Source organism: Chenopodium quinoa, unplaced genomic scaffold, assembly GCF_001683475.1.
Source record: "Chenopodium quinoa cultivar QQ74 unplaced genomic scaffold, ASM168347v1, whole genome shotgun sequence".
Lineage (NCBI taxonomy): Eukaryota > Viridiplantae > Streptophyta > Magnoliopsida > Caryophyllales > Amaranthaceae > Chenopodium > Chenopodium quinoa.
The window spans coordinates 441695-457941 of record NW_018742966.1 but is presented as its reverse complement, the minus strand read 5'-3'; the positions used below and the strand labels follow the sequence as shown (position 1 = coordinate 457941).

Here is a 16247-nt window from a genome sequence, read left to right as displayed (position 1 = left end):
GAATTGAATGGCAAACAAATTTTGGATTCCAGGTTAGGTATCGATTCATGAATTACGGTGAAATTGATTTTTGTTTATGTTTAGACAACAAGTATTTTCCCCAACATTCCATTTGCGGAATTCCTGGTACCTGCCCTTACAACTTGAGACCTGCCACTGCCACTGCACTTCCCTCCCAGAATTCCTGGTAATTTTTTATCAAATAAAGAGAATGCCTATATCATCTACGTACTAATCTTTGTTTTCTTAAATTCTTGGTTTGAAGCCATAAAGAAGAAATATGCAATCATGGCTCTCAACATATGTAACACCCGTTGTTCGTTAAACTATGAGCTTGTGGAGACTGGCCCCCTAGCAGCCGGATACATGTCAACATCCCCTATTTTCCATTTTAACTTCAAGGCTAAGGAGAAGGATGCTCCAGTGCACACTTTTTTCTCTGAAATTACCAAAGATAATACAAGTGTTGTTACTTGTCACAAATACATTGACATGGGGCCAACCCACTTACTACCAGGTTACATATTCATAATTATACTGCCGTTGGTTTCTACTTTCTACGGTCTTGATGTTGTTTATTTTTATTTTTACAAGGGTTGTCGTTACCATTACGATATTACTCACATTATACTCATCTTTGTTACACCATTTTTTGCAGAGAAAGCTGATACTCTTGGATGTCTCTATTGTTACTCTCACAATATTCATCATCCTGATTATGATAAGTCATTTCGAAGAGGGGTTGAGCATCTTTATCCAACCTTGTGTTCCCAACTCCAAGAGATTAGAACATACATTGCAGAGGGGTATGATGATTTATTCTCAACCTTGTAACTGCTCTTCTTTTACTAGTTTCGTATACTACATGCTGATTGAGTTATAGATATGCAGATTTGTCCTTAATCTGACGGAAGTCGGGTGTTGATCACATCAACTTGATGTAGGTACCTGCCCTTATAGCTTGAGACCTGCCACTGTAGTCATTCCCGGTATTTTTTTGCTTCAATTGGTCAACAAAATCCGTTATTGTTTGATTACATTACTAGGACGTTTTTCCAAAGTGAGCCAATTTTGGCAAATATTAACCAAAATGGTTGTGTGGCAAAAGTATTTACCAAACTAAGATTCCAGGCATAAAACGCTGACTCGGTCAGCGTTTTATGCCTGAGTTTTTTTTAAAAAAAAATCAACCTAAAAACGCTGTCTAGGACAGCGTCTTTGTTGTTGACCTTTTTTTTTAAAAAATTTTGTAATTGCCTTTTATTTATAAAAATGTTATATCAAAGACGCTGTCCCAGACAGCGTTTTTAGGTTGATTTTTTTTTTACCACATTAACCGTCGGGGAAAGACGGAGACAAACTGGGCACTAGAGCATTGGCAGTATCTTCAGCTATGGGAGCAGCGGTTGGGTCATGTCGTTCAGGGTTATCCCATGCAGGGCGTTATGGATCATGACGATCCGTACATGGTGTGGTACAGGCTTATCACACGCCGTTTCATCAACCCCAGCTACACACCACCGTTCACCCATTACCACCCGGCACATGACGTCATTAGCGGATATGTGAGTTTCTTTTACTATACTTATCATCCTCATTTTTTAACTCTTTTAAATATCATGTACTTGACTGATCGATGATTACTACAGGCGGCGGATATGGTGGCGATGTATGATGCACTGTCCCTCGCCCTTACAGACGGACCCACCAGAGCCCAGGTCCAGCGGATGCGAGATATGTCCGCGACTTCCTTACGCAGACATGGTCACGGTCATCTCATCCAACAGCGGGATGGTGATGATGGTCACTCCATCCATTCGCGGTTCGACCCCGGCCAGAGTAGCAGTGGAGGTGATCCTACGTCGCACACAGAGGCAGAGGAGTACATCTTCCACAGTTCTGCACCCTTCAGAACCCAGGAGGACGCATCGTCCAGCCAGCTCACTCCCCCCCCCCCCCCCGCGCCGGAACCCATTCACCACCATTCACCATTACACTCGGCGTCGTCCAAGACGAAGGGACGACAGTGAGGCTAGGGAAGGGTTACACCAAATTGATGAGTAGTGAACGTATTGTATCATTGTTTTGTCCTTTTTCCTGGAATGCTGTATATAACGATTGCATTATCAATATAAGACATGCTGGTTGAATGAATCTGTTTGTGTTTTGAAGTTTTGTTTGCTTATTTATCCAAATCGGATTTATGTCAGTCAAAATAGATCCTTCAGGGCTAATGTACATTAAACAACAGACATTTGGAATCCATAGTCGAAAATGGGGAAGAAAGGATGGCCCGTGGTGGTTAATGTGGTTGTTCATGGTGGTTTTAGTGTTGTTGGTTGTGGTGGGTGGTTATCGACGGTTGTTGAATGGTTGGGGTTGGTGGTGGAGCTGGTTGAAGTGTTGTTGGAGGTCAAAAGTGGTGGCAGATGGTGGTCGATGGTGGGGGTTGTTGGTGGATTGTGGTGGCAAGAATCATAGCAGGGGGTGGTGGGTGGGGGCAGAAGAAAGTGGCAGATCAGTGGCAAAAGGCTGATTCTGCTGCTGTTTTGCACACCAGCAGAGAAACGCTGTCCCAGACAGCGTTTTAGGTTGAAAATAAGACGCTGTCTGAGACAGCGTTTTAGGTACAAGGAAGTTTGTACATAAAGCGCTGTCTGGACAGCGTCTTTGGTATAACTGTTTTTGTTTTTTAAAAACATTTTTATAAATAAAAGGCAATTACAAAAATTTAAAAAAAAAAGGTGAACAACAAAGACGTTGTCCCAGACAGCGTTTTTAGGTTGATTTTTTTAAAAAAAAAAAACCCAGGCATAAAACGCTGACCGAGACAGCGTTTTAGCCTGGAAGCTTAGTTTGGTAAATACTTTTGCCACGCAACCATTTTGGTTAATATTTGCCAAAATTGGCTCACTTTGGAAAAACGTCCACATTACCTTGTATTGTATAGTGGATAACAAAACATGATACTAATTCTCTGCTGATATACATTTAGGGGTCGTTTGGTTCACACGAGGTAATCGGAATGGAATGAACAAAGGGAAAGACAAGGAATGGAATGAAAATACCTAAAATTTTGTATGTTGTTTGTTTTGAAAACAAAGGGAATGAAACCCACCATTCCCACCACCACCTGAAAGCTTCGCTCTCCAACGTTTTCAGCCACCAAACCACTCGCCTCCTTTCTCCGGTCAGCCCCGCGGCCCCCGCCCCTCGCAAAACCTCCCGAAAAACTTTTCCCCGAAAAAACCCAAGAAAGTAAAAACCAATGAGAGAGGTGCGACAACCTCCGGTGAGGGTTGAGGGAGGTGCGACAACCTCTGACGAGGGTTGAGGGAGGTGCGAATAAGGGCAGCGTGTTCCGATGAGGGGTCTATGAAGATTTTCAATCGAAATTGAACTTCAATCAATTGAAAGAGGGGCAACGATTTGGGAGGAGCAACAACCTCCGACGAGGGTTGACGGAGGTATGAACATAGGCAGCATGTTCCGACGAAGGGTCTACGAAGATTTTCAAGGTCAGCGAGTGGTGTAGGAGGACGACCAACAACCAGGGGATTGTTTTTGCGGGGGAGGGGACAGGAGGCGAGGGTCGGGGCAACGGGGTTGGGGGAGGGGCGGCGAGGGTCGGGGGCGAAGGTGGTTGGGTTTTCCAGTGGTGTGGGTACATAAGAAGGTGGTGATGTGGTGGTGTGGTGGTGGTGGGGAATGGGAATGGAAATACCTAGGGGGTGGGGAATGGACTTAGAAGAATTTGGGGTAATGGAGGGGGTAAAGGGAATGGGAAAAAACGACTAACAAACAGCAACAAAGGGAATTAGGGGGGTTGATTCCCTTTCCCTTTGATGAATACCCCCAACCAAACGGCCCCTTAATCTAATGATCAGTGATAACTTTGGTCAGTGTGATAATATTATCTGATACTGATTCTGAAGACGAAGGTTTTGACAAAGGACCTGAATACAGAAGGAAGAAATATGCAATCATGGCTGTAAACACGTATAACAACCATTTATCGTCAAACTTTGAGCTTGTGGAGACTGGCCCCCTAGCAGCCGGATACATTTCAACATCCCGTATTTTCCATTTTAAATGCAAGGCTAAGGAGAAAGATAATCCTGATGCTCCATTGCACACTTTTTTTTCTCTGAAATCATCAACGATAACAGAAGTGTTGTAATTATTTGTCACAAATTTATTGGAATCATCAACTACCTCTTTACCAAGATTTTTTTTGTTTCCAAACGCTAATCTTAGGCTAAAGAAAGCTGAAAAGGAAGAAGCATTGTTCATTCCTAAGTTCTCGTGAGTCAAGTATTTACCCAACATGAGCACTAAAAATTTGGCTATGGAAGATGTAGCATTGTAGCCTTGCAATATTTTAATGAAACTGAAGTGTTTTCATTTGATTAACTTTTCTTCTTCTGCTATTTATTTCCATGTGTTGTATTATCTTCTTTTTTGTAATACGATCATTATGACTCATATTATCCTACTTTTTTGTTTGGTTATTGTTACAAATTTAAGGGTGTAAATTAAAATTTGAGCTTGTGAATAAAGGTCCTATTGCAGCATCGAGGATTAACTTAGGGCTTATTAGGCATCTCAATTTCAAGGGGTGGTTGTGTGGTGGTGGGCTGATGAGATTGTTTCCCTTTATTTTTAAAGCAAACAACATAGAAAATATTAGGTATTTTCATTTCACTCTTTTTCATTCCCTTTGTTCATTCCATTCTATTTACCCAAGGTGAACCAAATGACCTCTGAATATTCTACGTGTGGGTTGATTGTAGATATTTTATCCATGTTCATAGCCTAGTTTCATACAGTACTATAAATTCGAATAACCCTAATAATCTGGGTTTTGGGTCTTATGGGTAATAGGCCCAATTTAATTTAATTTGTATAATATTGTTATTCAAAAGACCCTAAAATCTTTAATTGTTTATGGCTAGACTCTAGTTTAGTCATTTATCCCTACACCCCCCCTAAACGACGCCGTACCACTACCCCCACACATTCCAGTAACTTCCCACTACCCCACCCATATATATATATATAATTAAAAAAAATAATTCAAATAATCACATTTTTCTTTCTCATCCTCTTTCTCCAATTTCTCACTCAACCTCCATTTTCTCTCTCTACTCCATTTTCGTACATGCAATTAGCAAGTAAAATTGTCTAAAATGTCCGACATAAGAGACGAAATTGCACAATCTCGACAAATTTCAACAACAACAAACCAAAAATCTAATGAGTAAGTATGTTTTACATGTTTAGTGTAAAATTAATTGAAAATTGCGAAACAAAACCCTAATTTTTTGGTATTTTTTCTTTTTGATGATGCTTTAGAAAAAAAATTGAAAATACTAGAGTTCCAGAACAATCAAAGTAAGTATTACTATTTTTTTTGGAATTATAAGCATAAATTTATTTAAATTTGCTCATATTTAAACAAGTTACTGTTTAATTTCAAAATAAACATAATTTTCCTCTATTTCTGAGACGATAATAAAAATTTAAACAAGTTACTGTTAATATTGGAATGTATGCATAATTTTGATTAAATGATCAACCAAAAAAAAATAAAGTATAGTATTGTGAAATATAATGAACAAATACAAAACAGTATATGTTCAAATTGGATTGTGTGCATATATGTGTGCATATATATGTATACATATGTTCAAATTTGTATATTATGTGTACAGCATGCAATTTATGTTTGTTTCTAAATTGTTCATTTCTAAATTTATGTGTATACATTTACTGACATATTAATTGTTCATTTCTAAATTCCATTTTGTACAAATAGAAAACATATACTTTATTCATCTGTGTAGTAAAATGAACATTTACAAAACACTATATTGTCAAAATTCATATTATGTTATATATATATCCATATATGTGTATACAAATGTTCATTGCTACAACTATATTGATCATTTATATGAACTATTCTGTACATTTGTCTAACATAGAAACATCATGTCAATTTTTATGATTTACAATATTAATTTACATTGTAGTGATGTACCATTTAAAGTGATACACTTGATGCAATTTGACAATGGAATGTTCAATCCTTATCCTATAATTCATGAGAGAAAAGAATGTTCTGAAATAGACAACAAATTGGATAGAAATGAAGTTATAAAAAAGCGGGAACCCTATTTATTAGGAGACAACCTACATCCCAAGTAAGTTGATATACTTACAAATATTCATATATGTAATATTTAATGTACAATCATTTACTTCAATACTTAATCTCATAATTGAAATAATTTGTAAAATTTTAGTGAACCAAAAAAGTTGAAAGTGAAATTTATAATGTCAAGATCAAGGCCAGAGAAAAATCAATCAATAAGGTATAAATACTTAATAAAAATTCAATAATTAATTTTTATACAGTTACATAATCATACTTTTATGTATTAACATTCGAAAAATTTCAGTGAACAAGAGAAGGAAACTTCAAAAATAGATGATGCATCAAAAAATCAAGGGTATATTCTACCTCAATGTGTTTAATGTTCATTTATTTCTTAGTTGTCATACATAATCTAATGATTTGCATTCTCAGAAAAAAAAAACAACTGAAGAGGAAGCAAAAACTGATCACCTACAACAAGAAAAGGTTGGATCAGAATTAGTGAATACAGGGTATTTGATTCCCATAATGTTCATTTTCATATTACTTAATAAACATTTTTAATTATTTGAAATTAATTGATTTTCAGAAATCAATCACCTAAGAAACACACAAGAGAGGTTGAACAACTACAACCAAAAAAGGATGCAGCAGGGTATTTTCAGAAATCAACTAATGTTCATTTTCATATTAGTTGATAAACATTTTTAATCATTTTCAATATTTAATTTTCAGAAATCAATCAACTGAAGATGAGCCTCCAAAAGAGGCTACAACAAAGGATCAGCCTACACAACAAGTGAAGGCTATAGCAGAGGATGAGCCTCCAGCAGAGGAAGAGCCTCCAAAAGAGGATGAGCCTCCAGCAACAGTTGAAGAAACACATTCATACATAATGCAAAAGTATGAAGATATATAACTTATTAAATGTTTCTATTCCACATTTACAATATTATTGATCATAAATTATCTGTTGCCAGGAAAAAATTAAAAGTGTCAACTCAAGGAATACTAAAAAAACTGACAAAAAACTGGAAAACTGCTCCTGTTAGCAAGGTCATTGCTGCTAAAAAGGCCCCTGCTACAACTGTTGATACTGCTGGAAAAGCCACTGCTGCTGAAATGGCCCCAGCTACAACTACTGAAAAGTCCTCTGCTGCAGAAAAATCCCATGCAGCAAGTTCTGCAAATGCACAACAGAAGGCCCCTGCTGAAATTAAAAAAATCCTATTAGGTAATGTACATAATTGTTAAATTAAATATTAATTTTTTTTAATCAATAACACTTATACTGAAAATGTTCATTTACCAATTTGTAAATGATCTAAATGTATAGGTGGTGAAGAAATTGAGATTGAGGATGAAACGGAAGAAGAATTGGAAAGACAAGAAGAATTGCAAAGGGATGAGGAGTTGACAAGAATATTGAGAGGTATAAAACATGTTGAAGAGTTAAATTTGTCTCAAAAGAGTGAAGAATCTTCACAAAATTCAAAGCAACCAAGAAGGATAATGGTTGCAAGGAAAAATCAAAAGAAAAAAGAATTGGAAGAAAATCAGAAAAAACAGGAATATGAACAATCACCAGCAAGAAGAACAAGAAGTAAATCACGAGGTAAATAAAATGTACAATTTCTAATATAACAATGATCATATTAAATAAAATATTACAACTATATTAATATTTATATAAAAATGTTTATTTGCAGATGTTAAGTTGCCTGGCATATCATCTATAGCAACAGCTGCTGCAGCAATTGCTGAAAACCTACCAGCAGCAACAACACCCAAAAAACCTGAGCGTCCAAGGGCTGCAACTGCAGTTGCAGAGAAACCTGTTGAGAAAACAGGGCGTACAAGGGCTGCAGTTATTGGGAAAGCAGGCCAAAAAGGTAAAAGAACATATCTAAAACAATAAATGTTCAATTACAATCTTACACTTTTAAAATGTTTATTTTACTTAATGTAATTGATCAAATAATTAGGTGGTCAGAAAAGACCTGCTGCATCAGCCAAAAGTTCTGCAAAAAAAAAGAAAAGTCATAGATCAAGTGCCTTATGATGAACCATCAGAGGATGAAGAACAAGAAGAAGACCCTGCAACAAGTTCTGCTCCTGTAGAAAAGAAAATTCTTAAAAAAAGTAGAACAAAAAGGTAATGTACATATCAATAAAGTTAAATGTTCAAATACAAACTAGCAATTTACACTTTCATATATATATGTTCATTTTACATATTATAATTGATCAAATGTTTAGGTGGCCAGAAGAGGCCTTCTGCATCAGCTAAAGGCCCTTTGAAGAAAACAAAAGTCATTGAAGAACAATCAAAGGAGGAAAATGAAGAAGATGATAAAAGTAATACTGATAGTGGATCAGACAGTGAGGATCCAGCTTTTGATGCTGAAAAAGAAGAAGATGAAGAAAGTGAGGAGGTGGAAGTAGTTCAAGAAAAGAAAACAACATTGAAAAAACCAAAAGCTGAAGAAAAAAGAATGGTTCTGTATGAGAGGGAACCAATAAAAAAGATTGTGAAGAGGAAAACTGAATTTTCAGTGGCTAAAAAAAAAGAAGAGGAGGAAGAAAAGAATGAAGAGGAAGTTGGAAGTTCGACAAGAGGAGGCCATGTCAAATTCATGCATTGGGTTAAGAAAATGAGTGATACACAGAAGAAATTAGTGCATGAAATAGGACTGGGGCCGTTGTTGGATATAGAACTTCCTCAGCTTGACAAACAATTCAGCCATTGGGTTTTAGATAGCTTTGAAGTCAGTAGTTGTAGTTTTGAGCTGCCTAAAGGTGAGAAAATTGAAATTGAGGTGGAGGATGTGAGAATTGTATATGGTTTGCCAATGGGAGACATTCCCATTGTTGAAGCCAAATCAGACAGAGCAAGTGAAGATTTTGGTGTATTTATAAAAAAATTGGAGGTCAAAATGGCAAGGCAAAACACCATCTGTAAACCAAATTATTGCTCAATATACAAGTGATAAATTCAAAAACCAAAGGCCAGCAGAAGAAGATTTTCTCACCAACTTTTTGGTAGTTGCTGTGAATTGTTTGATGAAGTGTATTTCAAACAACCAATGCCATTTCAAGTTTCTGTTTTCTATGATGGACAAAGAAAAAATAAAAAACTTGAATTGGTGTCAGTACGTGTTTGACTCTCTCATCAGTTGCCATGTGACATGGAGAAAGAGTGGAGGAAAAGGATTCTACAATGGACCACTGCAATTTCTGATGGTAAGTTTACAACACACAATAGTAAATTATAAAATGTTCATTTTAGTAACAATGAATGTTCATTAACAAATTGTTAAATATCGATTTCGTCTAAAATTTTAATCTTTTATATTAATTGTTCATTTGTATTATATTATATGTTCATTTATAGTAATGGGTTTTGGTGCAGCTGTTCTACTTTGACAAAGTTCAAAGATTGAACAAAAAACAACCAAGAACAATTCCAATAATTTCTTGTTGGAAAAGGGATATGTCACTTGAAAGGATAAAAACAGAAAATGATTTGAACTATGGATATGGAAAAGTCCTTCCAAGAATAGAAGAAAAGCTACAATCCTAAGGTACAAAATGATCATTTATAAATTATGAAATGTTCAATATCAAAACACATAATGTCTTATATGATTTTTCTTATATGTTCTATAAATGACAGGTCTTTATGAATGAATTTGCATCAATGGTACAAGAAGTTGGTGCATCTTTGGCAAGACTTTCTACCAAATTGGTTAAGGCAAAAGAGCTCTTCCCTGGGAATCAGTTGGTCAAGAAGGTAGATGAATTGTTGGGAAAGATGGCAAGAGAACAATCAATTCTCAGCCAAGATGAAGAAATATTTGGATCAGAGGATTTTTTGAATGCCATAGCTCAAATTGAGAAGGAACTGATGGAGGCAAGTGAAGCAGAAAAAAAGAAAATAGGAAATGAGAAGGAATATGATATAAGGAAGGCATTCAGTTTGGGTTGCAACTTAACTCCCCCAACTCCAACAACTGGTAAATATGCTTAATTAAAAACTGTCATTAATTTGAATATCCTTACTTAAAGAGTATAATATAATTAAAGAATTAAAATTTAATTTATTTGAACACAGAAGCACAGATTAATGTTGCAGCCACAACTTCAACAACAACTGATGCAAATGTTTCTTCTAAGCCAGAAGAGGGTAAAGCTTTAATATCTATGTACAATTATGAAAAGTATAATGTTCATTTATAAAATAAAAGTTTGTTTAGTCTAAATATTCAAAAAAGTATATATTCAGAATAACAAATGTTCATTTACATTAACAATTTCATATATTTTAAATCAACAGAAAGAGTTGGAGGTTCAAATTCTGAAGAACCACAAGATGGAGGAAATTCAAAAAAAGGTAAAAAGTTCACTTATATAGTATTAAATGAACATTTGTGATTGTAAGATATTCTTCTTTAATGATACTAAGTCTATATATGTGTGAATGCAAATTAATACAAAAAGCATTAAACAAAGGTGAAGGTTCAAAATCTGAAGCATTAGAAGAAAATGTTGAAGGAAATTCAAAGAGTGGTACAATGTTCACATATTACAAATAAATGATCAAATTATTAAGTATAATGTTCATTTCTAGTTATATTAAATTTTTTTCATGTATTTTGTTTGCAGCATCTGATTCAAAAGTTGGTGATCCCAAGACACCAACTGAAAATAGGGAAGCTGCTGGAGATATTTCTACAATCTTGAAATCTCCAGCATGTTCAAGTATGGAAGATATCCTTGATGAATCAAACAAGAAAGGAGGAAGCATGGGGTAAACATGGAAGACCTATCTTGTTAGAAAATATATAATTTTGAATGGACATGTAGAATAAATTTGGTTATAAAGTGTAATTATTTTGGACAGTTTTTGTTTATGAAGTTAGTAATGGATATGTATTATAAAATCAGAAGGGAATATTTTGCTTTAGGGTAGGAATGCACAATTTAAGATATGTAAATTATGTATTTTAATTTAAATGTTTTAGTAATATTTTAAGTGTTTATTGTTCAAAAAAGGAGAATAATGTTTTTTTTATATTAATTACTCTTCATTACTAACCATGATTAATATTTCAGAGCAGACAAGAAGAAACAGATATATGCTTCAAATGTGAAGGAAAGGTAAATGATTATTCCACATATACATGTTCTTTTACATTAAACTGAATAATCATTTATACTATATTTACATTCAGTGAGACAAAAAAGGATTCAAAAGAAATTGAAACAGAGAAGATTCAAATTTCCAAAAACACAACAGGACAAAGGTAAATGGTCTTTACATGTGTATAGATTTATAATGTTCATTATCAATATACTAAATGATCATTCATAATTCAATATTTATTCAGTGACAGAGAGAAGACTTTGGAAAGAAAAAAAATCAAGAGAAGCTGAGAAGGCAAAAACTGAGATTGCAAAGGAAAAAAGAGATAAGGTATTACTATTTGTTCTTTATATAAATTATTTGTTCATTATTAAAAAAATTCATATTTGTATTAATATATGGTCACATTAACTAGGCCACAAAGGGAAATCCCAAATGTTCCTCTTGCTTTCCGATCTCCATACATGGTCAAGTACAAGGATTTGTTCAAAGATGAAGACACAATGAACAAACTTGTAACAGACTATGCTTATAGTGGAAAAGATCAAAGGTATACATCACTTACTTCATTAAAACTTTAACATTATGTTTGTTGTAAACTCATAAAATTTAAAAAATTGATATTTTGCAGTGAGCTACTATACTATGATGGAGTGAATTCGATCAATAGGGAAGAGATGAAAACTCTTGAAGGGGATACATTAGTAGTTAACAATGTGATCGATTCATGGGCAGTACTTCTGAATCAAAAAAGGTCAAAGAACAAGTTATACTTTTCAACATTTCCACATGTAAGTCTTTATTGAAATTACACATGTATACATTGGTGTACTAAAATGATCAATTCACTTATACTAGATGATCATTATGAATATTAAAATGATCCTTGTGCATTATTTGCAGCAAATTATGTATGCAAATACAGTGTGTCCTGAAGGATCATCAATGGAGCTTAGAATTGCATACTTCAAAGAAAGAATAACAAATGAATTGAGGTTATACAAAATCAAGAGTGCAATTGGATATCAACAGGTATTAATGAACAATATGGAATTATAATATGTTCATTTACATTAATGTGTATATATAATAATATTGTGTACTATGTACAGATTTTTTTTCCAGTGGCCATATATGCACATTTCTATCTTCTATGCATTGATCATATCAATGAGACAATGCATATAATTGACAACAGGAAACTGCCAAAATATCAAACAATTGCAACAAAGTATGAAAACCAACCCCAATGGTGGTAAGTATATTGTTTAATAGATATATAAATGATCAATTTGTTTATACAAAATGATCAATATTGAAAATTAAAATGATCAATATTAATATGATCCTTTGATTTTTTTTTCTGTATATGTTGCAGTTAAAAGGATATGCAGAATATTTGAAAGGGTTGGGGTATGAAGATGCAGATTCTATTGAGAAATATAAGGTGGTTTTGCAAAAAATGAAGTGGAGGAGCAACGAAGATTACACCAACTGTGGAGTTTACATTATGAAACATATGGAAACTTTCACTGCTGATCCCAATGAAGAATGGGTTTGTGACCTAAAACCAAACAATGTAAGTAAATTTCAACAAAACAAAAAAATATACTTCATGATCACTTTATAATACATAATGATCATTTATATCCCATTAATGTTCATGTTTATAATAAATTATTTTCTTGGAACAGGTGAACCAAATCAGAAAAATCAGAGTACAATACACTGCTGAACTAATGCTGAATGAAGGAAACAGGCAGTCACAAAACAATAGAAGAGCAGCAAGAAGGTTTGCAAAAGCTTAATACAATATGTTCATATATAGACATATATATGATCATACTTGCTTTCAGTATTTGTATGGACATAAGTTTTTGTTGTTGTTCAAGTAAAGACAAAATTTATTATCTTTTTAATATTTACAAATAGTAAAGTGTTACATTATAATTGCCAGTTTTAAATCATCTAATATAATTATTCCAATTTAATAATGGTTCTTACTATTTAAAATAGTATATGATCACTTCCAAAAGCAAAAATAATCATTTATAGAACATTTAAGAATAGTTTGAAAAAAAAAAGATTCAAATTACTTAATAAATCAAAATATAAAAAACTTAAAGCACTTGAATCTCTATAAAGTTGAGACAACTAAAAATGTTGATAGTTAAACACCAAAACATAATTGCATATTGATTTACTCTCTTATTTACCATTTGTAGCCAATCACTTAGCCACACTAGTATCAAAAAACGCTAATAACCTATCATATTTGGTTGAAATCTGTGGAGAACCTCTTTGAGTACTTCTTGAAACAGTAGGAGATCCTTGAACATTCATTGAAACACTAGGAGAAAGTAGAACATTCCTTGAAACACTAGGAGAAACTTGCACATTCCTTGAATTTCCTTGAGTACTTCTTGGAACATTAGGAACATCATGCACATTTCTTGAAATACTAGAATCAACTTGAACATTCCAAAAAAAGCCTTGAGTACTTCTTGGAAAATTAGAAGGAGCTTGAACTTTCTTCGGAACACTAGAACGAACTTGAACATTTCTTGGAGCTTTTGGAGGATTTTGAACAATGCTAGAAACTTTAGAAGGAGCTTGAGCATTGATTTGAGCATGCACAACTGTGGGAAATTGTACATTTCTTGGTTTCTTTGGTGGCAATTGAGAACTTGTTGGAAAATTATCAACATCATGAGCAATTGCAGCTGTTTTACCCTAATGATCAAAATTAAAATAATTAATGATCAAATTCAAAATTCATAATGACCTTATACAAAATTAAAAGGTAGATGATTAATATTTCACCTTAACAATAGAAGATATGTCAGGATCAACAGTAACGTTTGATTGCATAGAGCTATATCCATATTCCTATAATAAAATGAAAATTATAAAAACATTATAATCACAACTTAAACTACTAAAATGAACAACTACAATTACATACATAATCATTTACATAATACCTGTTCAAAGTCATTTGAAACACTATCATCTGAAGGGATATCTTCTACAACGGCAGTCTTTTTATTACAAACCTTGAAAAAAAATTAAAAGTAAAAATGTTTAATATTCCAAAGAATTTGATAAAAACAGATAAAAAAAAAAGAAAATAAGTTTTTACGTGAGCACTTGGATCTTCAATCACAATTAACTCATTAGGATCAGCCAAAGAATTAGCATAAGATATAGGACACCCATTCTCGTCCAATTCCTAAGGCAAAACAAAAATGTTCAATTCTTGAACATAAATGATCAATAACAAAAACATAAATGTGCATTATTACCTGAACTACTCCTTGACCTTTAGATCTTTTATAAGGAGTGTATACTGACTTTTTCTTCAACCACTGACCCCTGGCTTTGTTATAAGCCTTCTCTAAATTACTCTTAGGCCTATAATTCCTCTCTCCAATAGGTCTTGATTTTGCCGGATTCTTAACTTCATGATCAACAATTTCAATACCTTCAACCAGTTCATTAAAATCAATAGTACCAGTAACACTCTCAATCTTTTCTTTTAAAAGATTGAAATAACATTCAACCTCTGCTCTAGCATTCAAAGAGTGTTGACAACTTGTTACCAACTTAACAAATTTCCTTAGTGTTTGTGTCCTCCAAACACTTGTAGATACTACATTGGTTTTCATTGTAGGTTCATCAAGGCCATGACTACACATAGCAGCCTTAGTCCACCTCTTACATATATAGTCATCTGGAATCTTATGAACACAATTCATATGATAAATTCGAAGAGCATGACAACAAAGCAAACCCATTTCACTAAACAACATGCATGTACAACATATTGCATGTGTTTCTTTATTAAAAACAACCTCGTGCTTGATCATATCTTTCCCAGGTCTCCACAAATGATAATAATATTCAGGAAAATTCACACCAGCATCCTTATGATCACAAGCAGTACCCTTAATGAACTCTTCCTCAAAAAGCACATAAGCTTGAATAGTATACAATGATCTAGCATGAACAAGAATCCCAATGTATGCAAAAGCCAAATGACGATTACCTCTGATTGTATTATAATCTCTCCTTTTTTCTTTGCTTCTCCACTCTTGAACCACATCGAGAAACACTTGATAGAAATCACATAGACCTTGTGTCTTGTTAAGCCTTTGAGAAACTGATTTGTTAGTTGTCTCACTACGTTGAGATGAAAGCACACCTCCTAACCAAAATTTCTTTGAAAAAGCTGGACACCACATCTCTTTGATTTTATACAAATCATTCAACCAATCAACATTTGCACAGTCATATTTCAACAACATTCTGTAAATGAAACATGATCATTAAGCATAACAGCTATGATCATTATAAATAAACATTTATAAAAAACTAAATGTTCATTTCTGTAAAAATTATTTAAGAAGCTAAACAAGTATAAAGCAGAAGTACCTTTTCCAATAATGCTCAAATTCTGGTGGAGTTTCACAATACTTCAGTAAATAACCAAATAAATCAGTGAAACCATCCAAAGCTCTCAACGCCCCAATGTGTTTCTTAGAATTTTGTTCAATATGCCACACACATAATCTATGATGAACACCTTTGGGGAAAATATTTCTTATCCCAGCTGCAATTGCTTGAGCTTGATCAGTCATAATAGTAATAAGACTTCTCCTTCCCATAGAAGTTAGAAAAGTATCAAATAACCACTCAAATGATTCTGTTCTTTCATTAAGTATAAATCCCATGCCAAACATCACAATATTTGCATGATGATTCATACCCACAAATGGCGCACAAATCATACCATATTTGTTAGTCCTATAAGTAGTATCAAAAACTAACAAATCACCAAAGTAATGATAATCTCTCATCATCCTTCCATCTCTCCAAAAGAAATTAACCAATGCACCATTTTCATCTTGTTCAAAATCATAATAGAAATCTGCTTCATCA

General features: G+C 33.8%; 3 protein-coding genes across 4 annotated transcripts; all 3 read left to right on the top strand.

Annotated features, from left to right (window-relative positions):
• Positions 1–1322: 1322 nt before the first annotated feature.
• Positions 1323–2655, top strand: LOC110728897. The gene is made up of 2 exons (XM_021908565.1): positions 1323–1565; positions 1650–2655. The coding sequence occupies exons 1-2, from the start codon at positions 1434–1436 to the stop codon at positions 2028–2030; spliced, it is 513 nt and encodes a 170-aa protein (XP_021764257.1). The 5' UTR covers positions 1323–1433; the 3' UTR covers positions 2031–2655.
• A 7136-nt stretch (positions 2656–9791) lies between these two features.
• LOC110728896 lies at positions 9792–10933 on the top strand. Of its 2 annotated transcripts, XR_002512786.1 has the most exons (4): positions 9792–10176; positions 10275–10346; positions 10497–10729; positions 10826–10933. XR_002512786.1 is itself a non-coding variant. In XM_021908563.1 (3 exons), the coding sequence occupies exons 1-3, from the start codon at positions 9843–9845 to the stop codon at positions 10592–10594; spliced, it is 504 nt and encodes a 167-aa protein (XP_021764255.1). In that variant the 5' UTR covers positions 9792–9842; the 3' UTR covers positions 10595–10933. The 2 variants fall into 2 exon arrangements, 1 of the variants encoding a protein (XP_021764255.1); XM_021908563.1 differs by having other exon boundaries at positions 10497–10933.
• LOC110729034 lies at positions 10932–13114 on the top strand. Its single transcript, XM_021908734.1, has 5 exons — positions 10932–11856; positions 11938–12097; positions 12210–12338; positions 12685–12885; positions 13001–13114. The coding sequence occupies exons 1-5, from the start codon at positions 11705–11707 to the stop codon at positions 13112–13114; spliced, it is 756 nt and encodes a 251-aa protein (XP_021764426.1). The 5' UTR covers positions 10932–11704.
• The last annotated feature ends 3133 nt before the right edge of the window (positions 13115–16247 follow it).

Coding starts and splice junctions, on each gene's coding strand:
- LOC110728897 (XM_021908565.1), top strand. CDS start 1,434: ATGCAGGGCGTTATGGATCATGACGATCCGTACATGGTGTGGTACAGG. Junction 1,566..1,649: donor ATGACGTCATTAGCGGATAT/GTGAGTTTCTTT, acceptor TGATTACTACAG/GCGGCGGATATGGTGGCGAT.
- LOC110728896 (XM_021908563.1), top strand. CDS start 9,843: ATGAATGAATTTGCATCAATGGTACAAGAAGTTGGTGCATCTTTGGCA. Junction 10,177..10,274: donor TCCCCCAACTCCAACAACTG/GTAAATATGCTT, acceptor ATTTGAACACAG/AAGCACAGATTAATGTTGCA. Junction 10,347..10,496: donor TTCTTCTAAGCCAGAAGAGG/GTAAAGCTTTAA, acceptor TTAAATCAACAG/AAAGAGTTGGAGGTTCAAAT.
- LOC110729034 (XM_021908734.1), top strand. CDS start 11,705: ATGGTCACATTAACTAGGCCACAAAGGGAAATCCCAAATGTTCCTCTT. Junction 12,098..12,209: donor ACTTTTCAACATTTCCACAT/GTAAGTCTTTAT, acceptor CATTATTTGCAG/CAAATTATGTATGCAAATAC. Junction 12,339..12,684: donor GTGCAATTGGATATCAACAG/GTATTAATGAAC, acceptor TATATGTTGCAG/TTAAAAGGATATGCAGAATA.